Consider the following 16,434-nt stretch of genomic DNA (forward strand, 5'->3'; position numbering starts at 1 on the left):
TTTTTTAAGGCTTAAAAAATAGTTATTTATTTGGCTGCACTGGGTCTTAACTGAGGCATGCGGGATCTTCATTGTGGCACACCAGCTAGTCTCTAGTTGTGGCTTATGGGCTCCATAGCCCTGAGGAATGTGCGATCTTAGTTCCCCAAGCAGGAATCAAACGTGCATCCCCTGCATTAGCAAGCAGATTCTTAACCACTGGACCACCAGGGAAATCTCTGCCATCTTTTCTCATATGGATTACTACAATAGCCTCAAAACCGGGCTCCTTGCCCGCTTTCAACCCATTCTCTGCCCTGTTATTTGAGTAATCTTTAAAAAAATAGGAATCTTATTATACCACTTCTCTGCTTAAAGCTATTATCTATATGATTAAATCTGAAAGCTTATAAATGATATATAGGACTCTTGGTGATCTGGCCCCTGCCTTGCTTGACACCGCAGACCTGAGCAGAACAAATGTCTTGGAATTCTGAGAATCTAATATCAATATATCCTTTTCCTTTTTCCACCTCTGGTCCTTACTGCATATTGTTGCTTCTTCCTGGAAGGCTCTTAGCACCAACCCCCTGGCAACCCCATTCACCTAGCTAACTTTTCTTTGAAGCTCAAGTCAGAGAGACTTCCCTCCTCCTCCCTCTTCTGTGTGTGTTAGTTGCTCAGTCATGTCCAACCCTTTGCGACCCATGGACTGCAGCCCTCCAGGCTCCTCTGTCCATGGGATTCTCCAGGCAAGAATACTGGAGTGGGTTGCCATGCCCTCCTCCAGGGGATCTTCCCAACCCAGGAATCGAGCCCGTGTCTCCTGTGTCTCTTGCATTGCAGGAGGATTCTTTACCCACTGAGCCATGAAAGGAATGGCAGTCCCTGTTCTACTCCCCTGAAATTTGGGCTTAGATGACCCTCTCTATCTTCCTCTGTCTGGGCTACTTCAATCATAGCACGTTTTACTCTGCTTTGCCATTATCTATTAACATCTGCATCTGGCCCCAAGAGGGCAGTGTGGTCAAGAAAAATGGACATGCTTGAAACTCTAATAGTAATAATATCACTAAAATAACATTAATGATGTGTTATTATGTTAAAATATTAAATGTTAAAAGCATTTGCTGTATGTTTTAATCCATGTAATCCTTATGTAATCCTATGAGATGAGCAGCTATTGCTGAAGTTGAATCAACAGTAATTGGGGATGGATTGAGTGAGAGGAAGAATAAGAAAGAATCTCAGCTGATTGCCAGGTTTCTGACCAGAGCAAGTATAGATGGAGGTGTCATCTCCTGAGATAAGGATTACAAGAACTAGAGGAACAGGAAGAGTTTGATCAGGGTCGGGGAGGGAAACTTACAGTTTAGGGACTGCCATTCTTTTCATGGCTCAGCAGTAAAGAATCGGCCTGCAATGCAAGAGACACAGGAGACACGGGATCAATTCCTGGGTTGGGAAGATGCCCTGGAGGAGGAAATGGCAACCCACTCCAGTATTCTTGCCTGAAAAATCCCATGGACAGAGGAACCTGGCAGGCTGCAGTCCATGGGTCGCAAAAGGCTGGACACGACTGAGCAACTAACACACACATTCCTTTCATAATTTTTATTTCCAGAAGCTTCAGGAATAATGGGAGTAATATACCTTTTCTTCTGATTGACAGGCACTTGGACACCCCACTGTCCATCTCGGAACAACAGAATCACCTTGCAGTATTTCTTCATTAGCCTGCTGGAAGCAGGAGGGCTATGTTCTTGGGACCCTGGCCTTTCTCCCACCTTATGCTCTCGTTCGTGACTCTGGGAAGACAGCGAGGACAACATGGCCTTGCATCTTTCAAGCTCCTGTGGTGTTTGTGGCTCTTGGTCCTTATGTCTCTCCCGCTGCAGGTGTGGGCACCACCCTACAAGATAGGGGTGGTTGGCCCTTGGACTTGTGATCCATTGTTCTCAAAGGCCCTGCCTGAGATTGCTGCTCAGTTAGCCACTGAGCGGATCAACAAGGACCCAGCCTTTGACCTGGGTCACTCTCTTGAATATGTGATTTTCAATGAAGACTGCCAGGCTTCCAGAGCTCTCGCCAGTTTCATTTCCCACCACCAGATGGCCTCAGGGTTTATTGGACCTGCCAACCCTGGCTACTGCGAGGCAGCCTCGCTCCTGGGAAACAGCTGGAACAAAGGGATTTTCTCTTGGGCTTGCGTGAATTATGAACTAGACAGTAAAAAGAGCCACCCGACTTTTTCTCGGACCCTCCCTTCTCCCATCCAGGTGCTGCTAACTGTCATGAAATATTTCCAGTGGGCTCACGCTGGAGTCATTTCCTCAGATGAAGACATTTGGGTGCACACAGCCTATCGAGTTGCAAGTGCTCTTCGGAGCCGCGGCCTACCAGTAGGGGTCGTCCTGACCACAGGACAAGACAGCCAAAGCATCCAGAAAGCTCTCCAGCAGATTCGCCAGGCAGATAAAATTCGCAGTGAGTGCTTTCTCGGGGCTCAGCTTTCAATGTGGCTTCAGTGAAAGGTTTCTGACCCTCACAGCCTAGGATAGCACATTACTCCCCAGTTCTTCATGCATTTGCCCACTTTAAATCCCACTCAGGCCCCAAGACTGTCCTGCTTTAACAGAGCCTATTTTATGAACTGAGTCCAAGTACAAAGACCTCTGTGGTTCAAATGCCCTTGGGTGCCAGTGCCTGCTTTCAGCGCCTCAGTGGGGCTGAAAGAGCATCAAGAGCAGCTGTGGCCACACACCCTCCATGCTCTTAGGACCTTGGCAGTTTCAGATCAGCCGAGAAGGGGTGTTCTTAGAGCTTTATTTTTGCCCAATCTAGTCACTGAAGTGAGATTTACCTTTGATTCCCTTCTGGGTACTTTCCCTTATAGGTGCCCAGTGCCCCTGGGTCATCACCTCTAACTTAGAATGTGTCTTCTCTGGACTCCAAAATGCACACCCACCCCTTCTTGCTTTCAAGTCCTTGAAAACAGGGTTTTTCTCTCTCTACAGCATACAATGAGCTGATATGGAGGGACCTGGCTGATAAAAGAAAGCATATTAAAATGAGAAACCTACCCAAATTGTAACCATTCCCCTTCCAAGAGAAGTTTTCTGTTCAAAGATGATTCTTGCAGAGACCATGGAGCAACTGTGAAGCAGAGGACTGACCCACTGACTGAGGGCGAGTTGGGTGCATTTTGGGGAAGGGGAGGATAATTCCTGGTCCTCTTAAATCAGATGGATGTGTTTTACATATACTTACTGCAAGCCCTTGTGACACTGGGTCTTGATTTTTTTTTTTCTATTCTAATTGTTTAATCTCCACCTTACCTTTTTCTGGAAAGTAGCAGTGATTTGTGGGAACACTGCTCATCCTCTACTGCAGTCATTCCATCACTTTAAGACAGATAGCTCAGAAACTACTTGTCAAACTGATTACTTCTAGGATTAGTCCTGGTCCCAGTCATTTCCTTAACATAACAATGCACTTGTTAGAGAATGGTCCAGCTTGGGGCTGGCCTATAACCCAGAAGCTCAGTTTAAGTTTTGAGTATCTCCAGTATTGGACCTTAATTATGATCATTTTGGGAGGATGAGGGCAAGAATATTTAGTTCCAGGAAGTACAGTAGTCTGCTTCTAGCTCCAGTCTACAAGATCCTATAAATGTTAAGCAATCAGTGTGGCTCTGATTACTTCATAATAGAGCCTGATACTTTCAAAGCAGAGCACAAAATTATTTTCAAAGATATACAACCATTTCCAGGGAGGAGTCATGCCAGAAACAAGCTAACATATTTAATATCATAACTTTATAATATGTTACAAATCTTCATGAAGCCCAGTGTCTCCTGCAAGTTTACATTCCATGAGCATTTCACATCCCACCCATTCTAAATAGTATACTCTTTAAAATGACATTTTGTTCCCTACCATGAAATGTTAAATAAATCCAGGCCCCAAAGCTCTTTGGGTTTTCAGACTGAGAGAAGTTAGGATTGAGTGCTCAGCACCCACAACTCTTTTGAGGCAGGGAGGTAGCAAATACGCTTATTATTGCCCTGCTATTAGAGATTCGTTCCCTTAGGTCAATGGTTCTCACTCCAGTTGCACACTGGAAATACCTGGACATCTATTCAAAATGAGTAGAGCCAGAGTACCACCTCTGGATATCCTGATGTTCTGGTGGTTGAGGGCCCAGCAAAGATACTCTAAGTAGCTTCCCAGGTGCTTGCAAAATAAAGCTAGAGTCAAGAACCATTGCTTCAAGTTCATGAAAATGCAAATAAACTTTCCCCACTTTAAGTTACCAGGTATTTTTTCTTAATATGACTTTGTTTAATCAGATTGTTTTCTGTATAACAGTGTGGATCAGCTCACTAAGGGAATGAAAATTTTAAGATGGGGGTGAGAGAGTAGATGGGGGCAGAATGGAGGTGGGATCCAGGAAACCTAGAGAGGACGGTATGTGGTTATGGAGCAAAGGAAGACCCTGAATAGGGAGAGAAGCAACAGAAAGTGCAGTAAGGACTCAGAAAGACAAAGTGAGTGAAGACAAAGCTGTGCTTGCAAGGATTTTACCCTGGGTTTCTGACAAAACAGGCAGATTCAGATGAGGCATGCTGGGACCTCAGCAACATGAATCAGAATGTGGGTAGGTTGGGAGTGGATGCAGGGAACCTGAGCCATTGGTTGATCTGTGGTCTGAGTATGACCTCTGGCAGTTTGGTGTGCAGTAGCCAAGAGTGTGTGGTACTCACACTTGGCACAGATAGTTGTTGGTATCTGAGGGCGACCTGAGTGGTGGGTGGGATATGGTAGAAGGATTTGCAGAAGAGGAGTGAGTTTTAAGGTAAACTTAGTGTCCACTTGATCATTGAGAGTAGTGCACCAGCCAATAGGAGCATGAGAAGCAGGATTCAGAGTATGAATGTAAATTGAGTATTGGGACTTTAGCCACGAAGCCTGAGGTTCAGGGCACATCTCTGGTCCCATCAGAGAATGGGAGATCTGGTGAGAAACTGAGTTGGAAGCTAATGAGTATGATGGTGATTTAGTCACTAAGTCGTGTCTAACTCTTGCGACCCCATGGACTGTAGCCTGCCAGGTTCCTCTGTCCATGGGATTCTCTAGGCAAGAATACTGGAGTGGGTTGCCATTTTCATCTCCACGGGATCTTCCTGACCCGGGAATCGAACCCGGGTCTCCTGCATTGCAGGCAGATTCTTTACTGACTGAGCTATGAGGGAAGCCCCAATGAGTATGGATTGGGCCAACAGAACAAGGGAGAACAGTTACAGTACACCAGATTCAGCACATCCTAGATCAAATCTCTGTTGACTTTAAAACACACACACACACACACACACACAGTGTGAGAGTTGCGAGTTAAGTTTTATCTGGGGCAATATGAGGACAGCAGCCTGGGAGACAGCACCTCAGATATCTCTGAGAAACTGCTCCAAAGAGGCAGGGGGAAAGGACAATGTATATGTGATTTTGGTGAAGGAGGAGTACATGCAATCAAGCACATATTTTTTTGTAGAAAGTTTCTGCTGGTCTTGGGAAGCCTCTGCTAGTCTTAAGAAACAGCCATCACCGTGAATGATTTTAGTGCTTTTCTAGATATGAGATACAAGAATTGAGCTCATAAAGTTAGCTTCCTGAAAATATCAAATTATCTGAGGACCTGTCCTGCCAGTTTCCTGGAGCACAGAGTGCCTCATCTCTGCTCTCCACCCTGAACTCCTTCAAGGGGTGTTGAAGGTCAGCAGCTGGAGGGGCACATGATTCAATCCTTGTAGAGGTAGATGGCAAGCACCCATGACAAGTGCCAATTTGTGGTTGACATTTCTAACTGATTTTCTAGCACCTTTTGACTGGGACTAGAAATATGGTAATACTGTATATAGTATTTATACAGTATAGCATAATACTGTAATAGTATTCCTAGCTGTTAACTATCATAACTGAAAAAGCACTAAGGTTTTCGTGGTGACCTCAGCTGAGAAGGACTGAGCAAGGCAGGACCTGGCCTCTTCCTTATTCTGCTGGATATGAAGCTACTTCTTAACACTATGGAGCCCCAAACAAACCTTCAGGGTAGGACCTTTTGGGATGTACAAAATATAGTAGAAAGGGATCCTTTCCTTTGGAGAGGACTGGCAATGTTTGGAAGTAATGGAAATAGTTGGAAGACTGATTTCATCTGACCTGCTCACAATAACAGTGACCACAGCCCCACGGGACAGTGGCAGTGGTGGCGGCGGTGAGACGTAGTGGTGGGGAGGGAGGGTAGAGAAAGCTAGCTTATTACTGGCTGTTATGCCACTTCTCTTTCACATAAATTTATGTTTCTGGTGCTTACTGGGCTTCTGGGTGGCTCAGTTGTAAAGAATCTGCTTGCTAAGGCAGGAGACATGGGTTCAATCCCTGGGTTGGGAAGATCCCCTGGAGAAGGAAATGGCTGCCCACTCCAGTACTCTTGCCTGGAGAATCCCATGGACGGAGGAGCCTGGTGGGCTGCAGTCCACAGGGTTGCAAGGAGTCAGACGCAACTGAGTGACTAAACATGAGCATAAGCATGAGTGCTCACTGGCACCTTACTGGAGTCAGAAGGAGTGGCTTTCTTAGAAACCGGTCTAAATTGTGCTTAAACGAAAGCAAGACAATGATAAAATTTAATTGTAAAGATGATCATAATAATAATAATGGTTATGGGCTTTCGTAAGGGGAAACAGTGGGGGCGTTATTAGAGGCTGCCACTGAGACAATGAAAACTCTACAGTTTACAAGGTATTTGCATATAGATAATGTCATTTAATCCTCTGGGTTATCCAGGAGAAAGGTATTCTCTTTTAAGTTTTACAACACCTGTGGACCTCACATAACAAGTAGGTAGATACAGACATCACTAAAATCAAAGAATGGGGTAAATGAAGTCCTAGAGGAGTCGGTATTCCGTTTCTCCCAGATTGTCAGCTCGTTTCCTTTTATCTTTGTTTCCGAAAAAGTCATAAAGGAGAGATATTGTTCAAAGACAAAGGCCTCAATTTATGGTCAGGGCTGCTGTGTGTGGTTATGGAAGTTGTGCCCTACACAAGGGGACCTAGCTGAGTGGACATAAGGGCCAAAATTCGTTCACTCTCCACTCCTTAAACCATGAGTCCTGTTGGAGGTTTTGATCCAGTGGCAGGAAAAAGCATCTCTCACAGGATGAGCACCTGTGGAATTGCAATTACCCAGAAGTTCTTTTGCTAATTCTCACAAAGACTAGCAGGAGGCCCCACTGAAAAGCTCTTTAGAGAACTTTTCAAATGGCTATTTCAATCCTTCCTCCCTTCTTCTCACCTTTTTGCCTATCAATGCTTGGCTGATTGTGAAATCCTTTCAATTTGGGTTTACCAGACTGTTGAACCATTTGGGGATTCCTTTAAATCCTTCCAAATTGGGAATGCTTAGTTACAATATGATGTTCAGTAACTAGGACACTGTCAGAATGTCCTTCTCTTGTTCTTCCAAAATCAGATACCTTATTACTACCTAATTGTCAGGGATCTGGCCAGCCTCTACTATCTGTTGAAGATTCTTGACATACACACACACACCAAAAAAAATAAAAAAAATAAATAAATAAAAACACACACACACCAGTAATAATGACAACAATGATAAAAGCTAATATTTATTGAGTATTTATTATATGTTGGTCATTTTGCAAGGGTTTTATATGGACCATCTCATTCAATTTTTGCAACAGCCCTGTAAAGTAAGGCCAATTACTATTAAATGCACCTTATGGGTGAGACTTTGGAGTCTAAGAGAGGTTAAATACTTGCCCAATACCACGTAACTAGTGAGTGGACGAAGGCTGGTAAAGAATCTGCCTGCAATGCAGGAGACCCAGGTTTGATCCCTGGGTCAGAAAGATCCCCTGAAGAAGGGAATGGCTACCCACTCCAATATTCTTGCCTGGAGAATCCCATGGACAGAGGAGCCTGATGGGCTACAGTTCATGGGGTTGCAAAGAGTTGGACAGGACTTAGTGACTAGCACTTTCACTTTCATGGATGCAATTTGGAGGCTGCTGCTGCTGCTAAGTCGCTTCAGTCATGTCTGACTCTGTGTGACCCCATAGACAGAAGCCCACCAGGCTCCTCTGTCCCTGGGATTCTCCAGGCAAGAATACTGGAGTGGGTTGCCATTGCCTTCTCCAGGAATAGGGCCCTAGAATTTGCATTTCTAACCAGCTCAAGGTAGTGCTGATGCTGATGGTTTGGGGATCATACTTTGAGAATCACTGGTTTAATAAAAGACTTAAGCTCCACGGCCTCTTGTGTACTTGAGGAATGCCCCTAAGGCATACTCACTTGAGATCCTGTGTTCCATGGTGTATAATTCAGCCCTTCCATTTTTCCCTCTTAACTTTTGTGCCCACTGATGAAATTCTTTTAAGTGCCTCAAAGTGATAAACATTATCCCATTTTTCCTAAAGTAGTAATAGTGATAGTATAATACTATGACCAAGAACCTTAGTGTTGATAGGGAATTTGGTATAGTTAAATGTTAATCAATGTGAATGGTGAAAGGACAGCTTGCTCTCATGAATGGGTCCACTATCAGTGATGATATAATTATTGAAGACCCAGCCCAAGAGAAAAATCTATAAACATCTAGGCTTCCTGCATTTAAAAGCCCTCATTTGGGCTTCCTTGGTGGCTCAGTGGTAAAGAATCTGCCTTCCAATGCAGGAGACAAGGGTTTGATGCCTGGGTCAGGAAGATTCCCTGGAGAAGGAAATGGCAACCAACTCCAGTATTCTTGCCTGGAAAATCCAATGGACAGAGGAGCCTGGTGGCCTACAGTCCATGGGGCTCAAAAGAGTCGGACACAACTCTTGTGTGTGTCTGAACATACACACACACATACACAAATCTGCATAGCAGTTTAGGAAAAGTTGAAAAAAACATATGTTGCAAGATATGAATGAATATTAAAAATGTAAGCTGGGCAGTAACGTGAAGGCAGTAAAAGTACTGGTGATACCAGTTTTACTGGGTATGAAAAAGCATGATCTAATACAGACAGAATGGCCATTGAATGTAATATGTGTCTGACAGCATGCTAAGCTACTTGAACCAGTTCAACACTGGTGGCAGGTATGTAAGTGGTGGTCTCAGGACTTAAGGCTAAAAATGTGTGTGGCATCCTCAATTGATAGAAATAGCCATACATCATGTACTGTGGTGTTCTAAAAGTATGGTTTTGAGGGCATCCTGCACTGAATCATACTTTGGGGTGGTGGTTGGGAAACATGCAGATTCTAGTTATGTATCCATTTTATAGAGTGGGTGGGGGAGAGCTGAGAGGAGAATGGTGTGAATCTACTTCTATCAGGCTGTGGCCCCATGGGTATGAATCCTGGGGGAATGTGAGACCTGGGATAAATCACACTGGATACTCCCTTCCCACTCTGACTGCTTATTCTCTCCCATCTCTCTCAATATCCGTTAACATGAAATAGATTAAGATGAATGCTAGTGGTAGGAAATGTCACAAAAGGTTAAAATGAAAATCAAGGACAGTAGAACGGAGGGTTTCTGTGGATTGGGAGCAGTGTTGTAGGTTCAGTGTTCTAGGCTATTCACAGTGTGAATAGGACTTCTAAGAACTTCTTCAGCACTAGCTAGTGAAAACACTTTCATCTCACGAGGTGTGAGACTGGGCTCAGGTTCCTCCACCAAGCACTCTATAGCCAGGAATCTGGGAGAAATAAACTTTGCTTTTGGAGAAACACAGTTCCTATATCTCAAGGAAATATTAAATAGAGTATTTTAATATAGGAAGAGAAGTAGGAGTTGAGTGACTTGGGAATTAGCTTCTAGAGTTTCATGACATTTCCTGCTGCTGCACTGAAGGGTTTTGAGCACCCTGCCATAGTGGGTACCACAGTATGAAGACATAGCTGTTAGACAACTCAAGTGGGGCTCAGGTGGCTCAGAGAAAGTGCTAGTATCATATCCTGGTGAGATGGGATCTCAGGAGGATGTATTTTATGGTCCTTGTTTAGGCGATAGAGTGGCTTGACAGTTAACAATCAGGACGGAAACTTACAGATTAATATTATTCAGTGATTACCTGTTGACCTAGACCTTGCCAAGGATTTAAGGTTTCTGTCTACTAATCCTTTCCTGACAACTTACAGGTAAAATCCCATTTTAATGAATGTCATTTTGAGATAATAAAGCTATTTAGTAAAATAATCATGTAGAACAGATGCATCCATAAATCCTTATTCACGAAGCACACAATCTATTAAATTAAGATGGTGTTGTTTGAATTCAGTATTTATGCTTTCTGTTTTAATCATGTTCAATAGCAAAGTCTTACCTTGCAAAAAATAGAGTATAATGTGATCATTCCCTCTTGAGTCTTCCATTTCATCATCTGTAAAATAATGAGGGAGTAAGAGGAGGTAGATGGTCTCAAAGAGTCTTTCCAGTCATAAAAATTCTGACTCTTTGCCTGAAATGACCTCCGTGTGGGCCAATGAAAGGAAAATTAAAAGTAGAGGTTCAGGTTGAGGGTAAGGTCTTGAGCATAGTTAATGGCACAAGCATTAAAGACAGGCATGTTAGTATCTACTTGCCCAGCAAATATCCCTTTGAATTGTTCCTCCATACTAACGATCTGAAATGCCCATGTCTCACATCTCAAGGAACCCACAAAAGATACCCAGTTTATAACTTCTCCTTCTGAAATTTTCAGATATTCATTGTATACTTGGTGCATAATTATGTACCAGGATACAGAAATAAATAAAATACAGGTTTTTTTTTTTTTTTTTTTTTGCTTCAGGGAACTCATGGTTTCATAGTAGAGGCTGACATAATAAATAAGGGCAATACATCTTGTAAGTGCCATGATGGACGTCAGTTCAGTGTACAGTGGGGATCTAAACCAGTGTCATAAGTTGGTACCCTGGAAAAAAAAAAGTATGGCAGATGGAGACTTGTCTGCAGGAAGCTTATTGGGTGATTGCTTTCAAGGACAACGTCTGTGAAGGAGAGACAGCAGTAGGGTTGGAAAGAGAGAAATTAAACTGTCATGCAGCCACAACAAAGGTCCCAGCCAGTCCCAGTGGGAACTCCGGAGCTGGGATGGCCTTTCAGAATTGTCCAGAATTAAGGAGTGTTGGCTTTTATGCCTCCATATTGACCAGTAACTGGGCACAGGCTGATGCAGAGAAAGGCATGTAGTGCTGTTGACTTAAAAAAGACAGTCACAACCTGAAAGTAGAGAGTTATTTTATTTGGTGGGAATGTTTAGGACTCCGAGCCTGGGAGACAGCATCTCAGTAGCCCTGACAAAACTGCTCAGAGGAGTTTGCAGGAGGGGAAGTCAGGCTATATACAAGTTTGCAACAAGGGGAGCAGGCAGTCTGATCGTGAAAGATCAGGTATCAGGTGAAGGAATTTAGCGTTCTGTGTGTGGGAAGATGCAAGCCTCTGGGCTCGCTGAATTCACTCCTTTCATATGCACCGCAGCCTTCTGGGCCGTCCTGTTTCCTTGTTCACCTTGCTTCTTGCATTCTCCCAGCTCCTCAGCAATCACGGTTGGGGGCGGCAGCATCCGGTGGATTGCAGTTTTGGGAACCCTCACTCACATTTGGAGGCCAGAAATCGCTGATGGCTGTGACATTTCTTGCTGATTAATATGGCAAGAGATATTTTCATTTCACAGTGTGATAGTAATTGTTTAACAGCCAGTTTATGGGGGAGGAGGGAAAAGCCCTGATTTGTAGCATTTGCTGATTCCCATGGTTTTGTAATGCCCACCATGGCCAATTTCAAGCTACCAACATGACATTAACTAGCTCAGAAAATCCCTGAAAATATAACCATTGGCTCTTGTGAACCAGCATGAGCCAGCTCCAGTACACTACTGAGGGGATACAATTTTGGAAAAGGTGGTTCTCCTCACCTGAGGCTAGTTCCCAGGGAGGTATCAGTTATTATCTCCAAACATTCCCTAAAGCTAGGAGAAAGAATGTTTCATTACTGAAGGTTGCATCTGGCTGGCACACCACAGCACCCCGTACACATAGTGTACATTAAAATATTTGTTGTATTTTAACCAACACGAAGCACTTAGTTTTATATGTTTTCCATTCAGTGAAGTAATTTTAATATTCCTTTCCCAGGTGGCGCTAGTAGTCAAGAACCCGCCTGCCAATGCAGGTAGACATAACAGACCTCCGTTCAATCCCTGGGTCGGGAAGATCCCCTGGAGGAGGAAATGGCAACCCACTCCAGTATTCTTGCCTGGAGAATCCCATGGACAGAGGAGCCTGGCGGGCTACGTCCATAAGGTCACAAAGAGTCAGACACGACTGAAGCAGTAGACTTAGCTCAGCATGCATGCACAAGTGAATTAAATAAATTTTATCTCTCTTGGGTAACCTTGGTCTCATCAACTAATCTGTCTTTGTAGAAGAAAGATGCCAATACTAACCTACTTGCCAGAGATACTGTTGGAAGAACTGGCCAGCTACCCGAAGCACCTGACAAAACTCAGTTTTCCCCTTCAATGGATATGTGACTGTACTAACTTGACCACAGTGATTCGTATTTAATGGTGGAGCCAAATTTAGGGACCTCCGGACCTTTGGTCCTATTTTTTCTTCTAAATCCAATCATTGCCTTGTCAGACCTCCCTTTCACTCAATTTCCCCGTTATACAATGTGTGATTATGAATCAGGGAGGTTGAATTCCTTGAGTGGCTCATGAACTAGCTCCCGAGATATCCCTAGAGTATTCAATGGAAAGTTTGTGCATCAGAATATATGTAGAACCTCTCAGGATAATAATATTGAAGGAGCTAAAGGTCATTTGAAAATTCAAGTTATGGTGTGTGTGTGTGTGGATGTGTGTGTTTGGTGTTTAAATCAACTTCATAACTTACTAGGTATGCCCTAAAAAATGAAGGATACTAGCTCTGCCTCAAAGAAGAAATTTTCTGGGGATACTTAACAACTGCAAAGAAGGTTTTTGAAAATAGAGGAAGCAATATGTAAATGCCCAACATCAGTCATTGAACGTAGTTTAAGCATACTCAGTTCCTGAGATTAAAGTTTCCGTGTAAGCATGTATAATTAATATTTACCAATGGCAGTAGGGTCTTTGCCTTTCTTCGAGGAGCTCAGAGTACTTGCCAGGCATTATCTAATTAAACCACTCAATGTACCTGTGAAATGCATTGGAATCTACATTTTAAAGATGTGGGCGCTGAAGCACAAGTGGACTTAAACTAAACTCATTTAGCATGCCAAGGGCGAAATTGGATATAAGACTTTCAGTCTCATTATCTAGCTGCCATTCTTCAACCGTGGCCAATCCACTCTATTCTAGCATAGCCTTGCCAAACAACATAGTTTCATAATTCTAGGAAGAATTGGAGTGAATGCAGAGTAATTCCAATTATAAGGAAGTGGGATTTTCAAAAATTGAACAGATCACCTGTAATATTATTATAGCAGAGTATGAGTTAGTGCCATTCATTTTCTATAATGGCCTTGGTAAGTGTGGGAACACTTGGTCAACATCTGTTAGAATGTATGTTTGTAGGAGGTAGGCAATAAAAAGCAACAGTGCCTATGGGAAAATCTCCCATCTTCTTCTAGGTATCTTATTCTTAGGTAAACTAATAGTTACCATTTATTGAGGGCTTCCTGGTGGCTCAGCCACTAAAGAATCTGCTTGCAATCAGGAGACTCCATTTCGATCCTTGGGCTGGGAAGATCCCCTGGAGAAGGGAATGGCTACCCACTCCAGTATTCTTGCCTGGAGAATTCCTGTGGACAGAGGAGCCTGGTTGGCTACAATCCATGGGATCGCAAAGAGTTGGACATGACTCAGAGACTAACACACACAAACACCATTTATTGAGCACTGTGTGTTAAGCCCATTATATGGATTCCTCCTTCAGTCATCACTATCATCCCCTGAAGTAAATATTTTGGCAGAGAGAGGTTAAGTAACTTACCTAAGGGTGGGCATAGAGCTAGTAAGTGGTGACATTAGGATATAAACCTAGGTCTTCCAACTCCAAAGCCTTTCATTATGCTACCTCCCACTTGGTATCTTTGTTCTTATTCCCATCTAGTGTTAGACACTGCAGCCTGTAGACATATCTGATTTTTCCCTATTGCCTAATCAGAGTCCCTGAAAAGACCTCAGCCTCAGCTCAAGGTTTCAACATCTTGCTCATCTTGAAGACATAAGATAGATATCATTTACAAATTGGTTATAGTACATTTATTTGTTTCTCCCAATCTGTAGTGTTTAGTTCTGTATCTTACTAACATATTGCCGCCATAACCTCCCTGCTTTGTTGGTTTCAGTAATCATCATGTGTATGCATTCGACTTTGATTGGGGGAGAGACTCAGACGCATCTCTTGGAATGGGCTCATGATCTGCAAATGACTGATGGCACCTATGTCTTTGTTCCCTATGACACCCTGCTCTACAGTTTACCTTATAAGCATACCCCCTACCAGGTTCTAAGGAACAACCCAAAACTCCGGGAAGCCTATGATGCTGTGTTGACCATCACAGTAGAGTCCCAAGAAAAGACCTTCTATCAAGCCTTTGCGGAGGCAGCAGCTAGAGGTGAAGTTCCTGAGAAGCTGGAGTCAGATCAAGTAAGTGCAGATTCACAAATTAATCATGATCAGAAAAACTCAAACATCAGGAAGGTAAATATTTTTCCTATCAAGTGCTTCTATTCCTGAGGAAACGCAGTCAATAACAGGCAACTGCACACAAGTTAAAAACACCTTTTGTTTGCAAAAAACTTTTGTAAAACAAAGACACATTATTGGAGTTTTTATTTTTATTTTTTTTTTCTTCAAGCTACCCACAATGACAGCATACAACCATGACAAAGAAACAAAATGTGTTTAAGAATAGGGACACAAAACTTTAATATATACTATGCTAAAATACATATTTTATATATATATATATATATATACACATACATATAAGTGCTGTTCAAAGGAGCCTAGTAAAAATGAATCCTATTTCTGACCCAAGTTCTGATGAATTCAACAATAAGAGCTGGTATGTAAGAAGATACTGGCTTTATTATTGATAAAGCTGGTATTGGGGAATACAGCTTCTGTCTATGTGCATTTGAGTTTCCCACTATTGAATCTGAAGATTGATCAGCCTTCTCCATCTAGTAACCAGCATTCAGTTCAGTTCGGTCAGTTCAGTCGCTCAGTCGTGTCCGACTCCAGACCCCTATATTCCTGCCCCATGAGGGCATGCCTTTCATTTAAATGTGTAACCTAGAAGAGCATAGTGGAGTATGTACTCCATATAGGGAGCTCACTCCTAAGAGAAAGAAGTTAGGATGGCCTGGGATATACATGTTTAATTCTCTTTCCAAATGGACCAGTCAAAGTCACTCCTCCTTTGTGGGAAGGAATGAGTAAGGTGGTGAAGAAGTTAGGTGTTTTTTTTTTTTTTTTTTTTTGCTAGTAGGGCTGTCTGTATATGAAAGGAATCTTTGGGAATGGGGAAGAATTCCTCCCTAACAATATATAAGAAATAATATATAGATATATATGTGTAGATGAGTATATGTAAAAAAATATTGCAGATTCAAATCACAGCCAGAGGGACTAGAAAAAATAGTGGAGACGGGAAGAAAGCAGAGAAATGAATGGACAAAAACAAAATGGATCAAAAAATGGATACAAGACGAAAACAAAGAGGGAGAAATAAAAAGAAGACAAGGAATATGAGAGGAAGATGGGGAGGCCAAAGATAGTTACATGAGAAAAAATACAGAGGGAGTTTTTGTTTGTAGGTTAGAGGCCAGACATAGAAGGCACTCATTTTTAGAAGTATTTAGCTGCTAAGTCACTTCACTTGTGTCCGACTCTGTGTGACCCCATAGACGGCAGCCCACCAGGCTCCCCTGTCCCTGGGATTCTCCAGGCAAGAACACTGGAGTGGGTTGCCATTTCCTTCTCCACTGCATGAAAGTGAAAAGTGAAAGTGAAGTCACTCAGTCATGTCCGACTCTTCTCGACCCCATGGACTGCAGCCTACCAGGCTTCTGCGCCCATGGGATTTCCCAGGCAGGAGTACTGGAGTGGGGTGCCATTGCCTTCTCCGAGAAGTGTTTAGAGTGGCACATAAATAAGTTGAAAAGTTCTAGCATTTGCTAGCATATTGTATTAGTTATAATGTTCTGGCTATAACTAACAGCTCAACACAAAATAACCCAAGTAATTTTTTTTTTTTTTAAGATATGGGGACTTTAGGGTCAGTTAATTCAGCTGTTCAATGACATTATCAGTGAACCAGGTTATTTTCACTTTTTTACTTTACAACCATAGCATGCTGGCTTGCCCTCATAATCTGGTTACTCTCC

The 16,434-nt window shown here is 42.9% G+C and overlaps 1 protein-coding gene across 1 annotated transcript in view; it reads left to right on the forward strand.

Moving 5' to 3' along the window:
• Positions 1 to 1,736: 1,736 nt before the first annotated feature.
• The window catches only part of GUCY2F (guanylate cyclase 2F, retinal), a 138,217-nt gene continuing 123,519 nt past the window's right edge, over positions 1,737 to 16,434 (forward strand). Inside the window, exons 1-2 of the mRNA XM_027963150.3 lie at positions 1,737 to 2,466; positions 14,388 to 14,689. Of these exons, the coding sequence (XP_027818951.1) occupies positions 1,737 to 2,466; positions 14,388 to 14,689 (1,032 nt within the window). The remainder of the gene's footprint in view (positions 2,467 to 14,387; positions 14,690 to 16,434) is intronic.

This window comes from Ovis aries, chromosome X (assembly GCF_016772045.2).
Source record: "Ovis aries strain OAR_USU_Benz2616 breed Rambouillet chromosome X, ARS-UI_Ramb_v3.0, whole genome shotgun sequence".
NCBI lineage: Eukaryota > Metazoa > Chordata > Mammalia > Artiodactyla > Bovidae > Ovis > Ovis aries.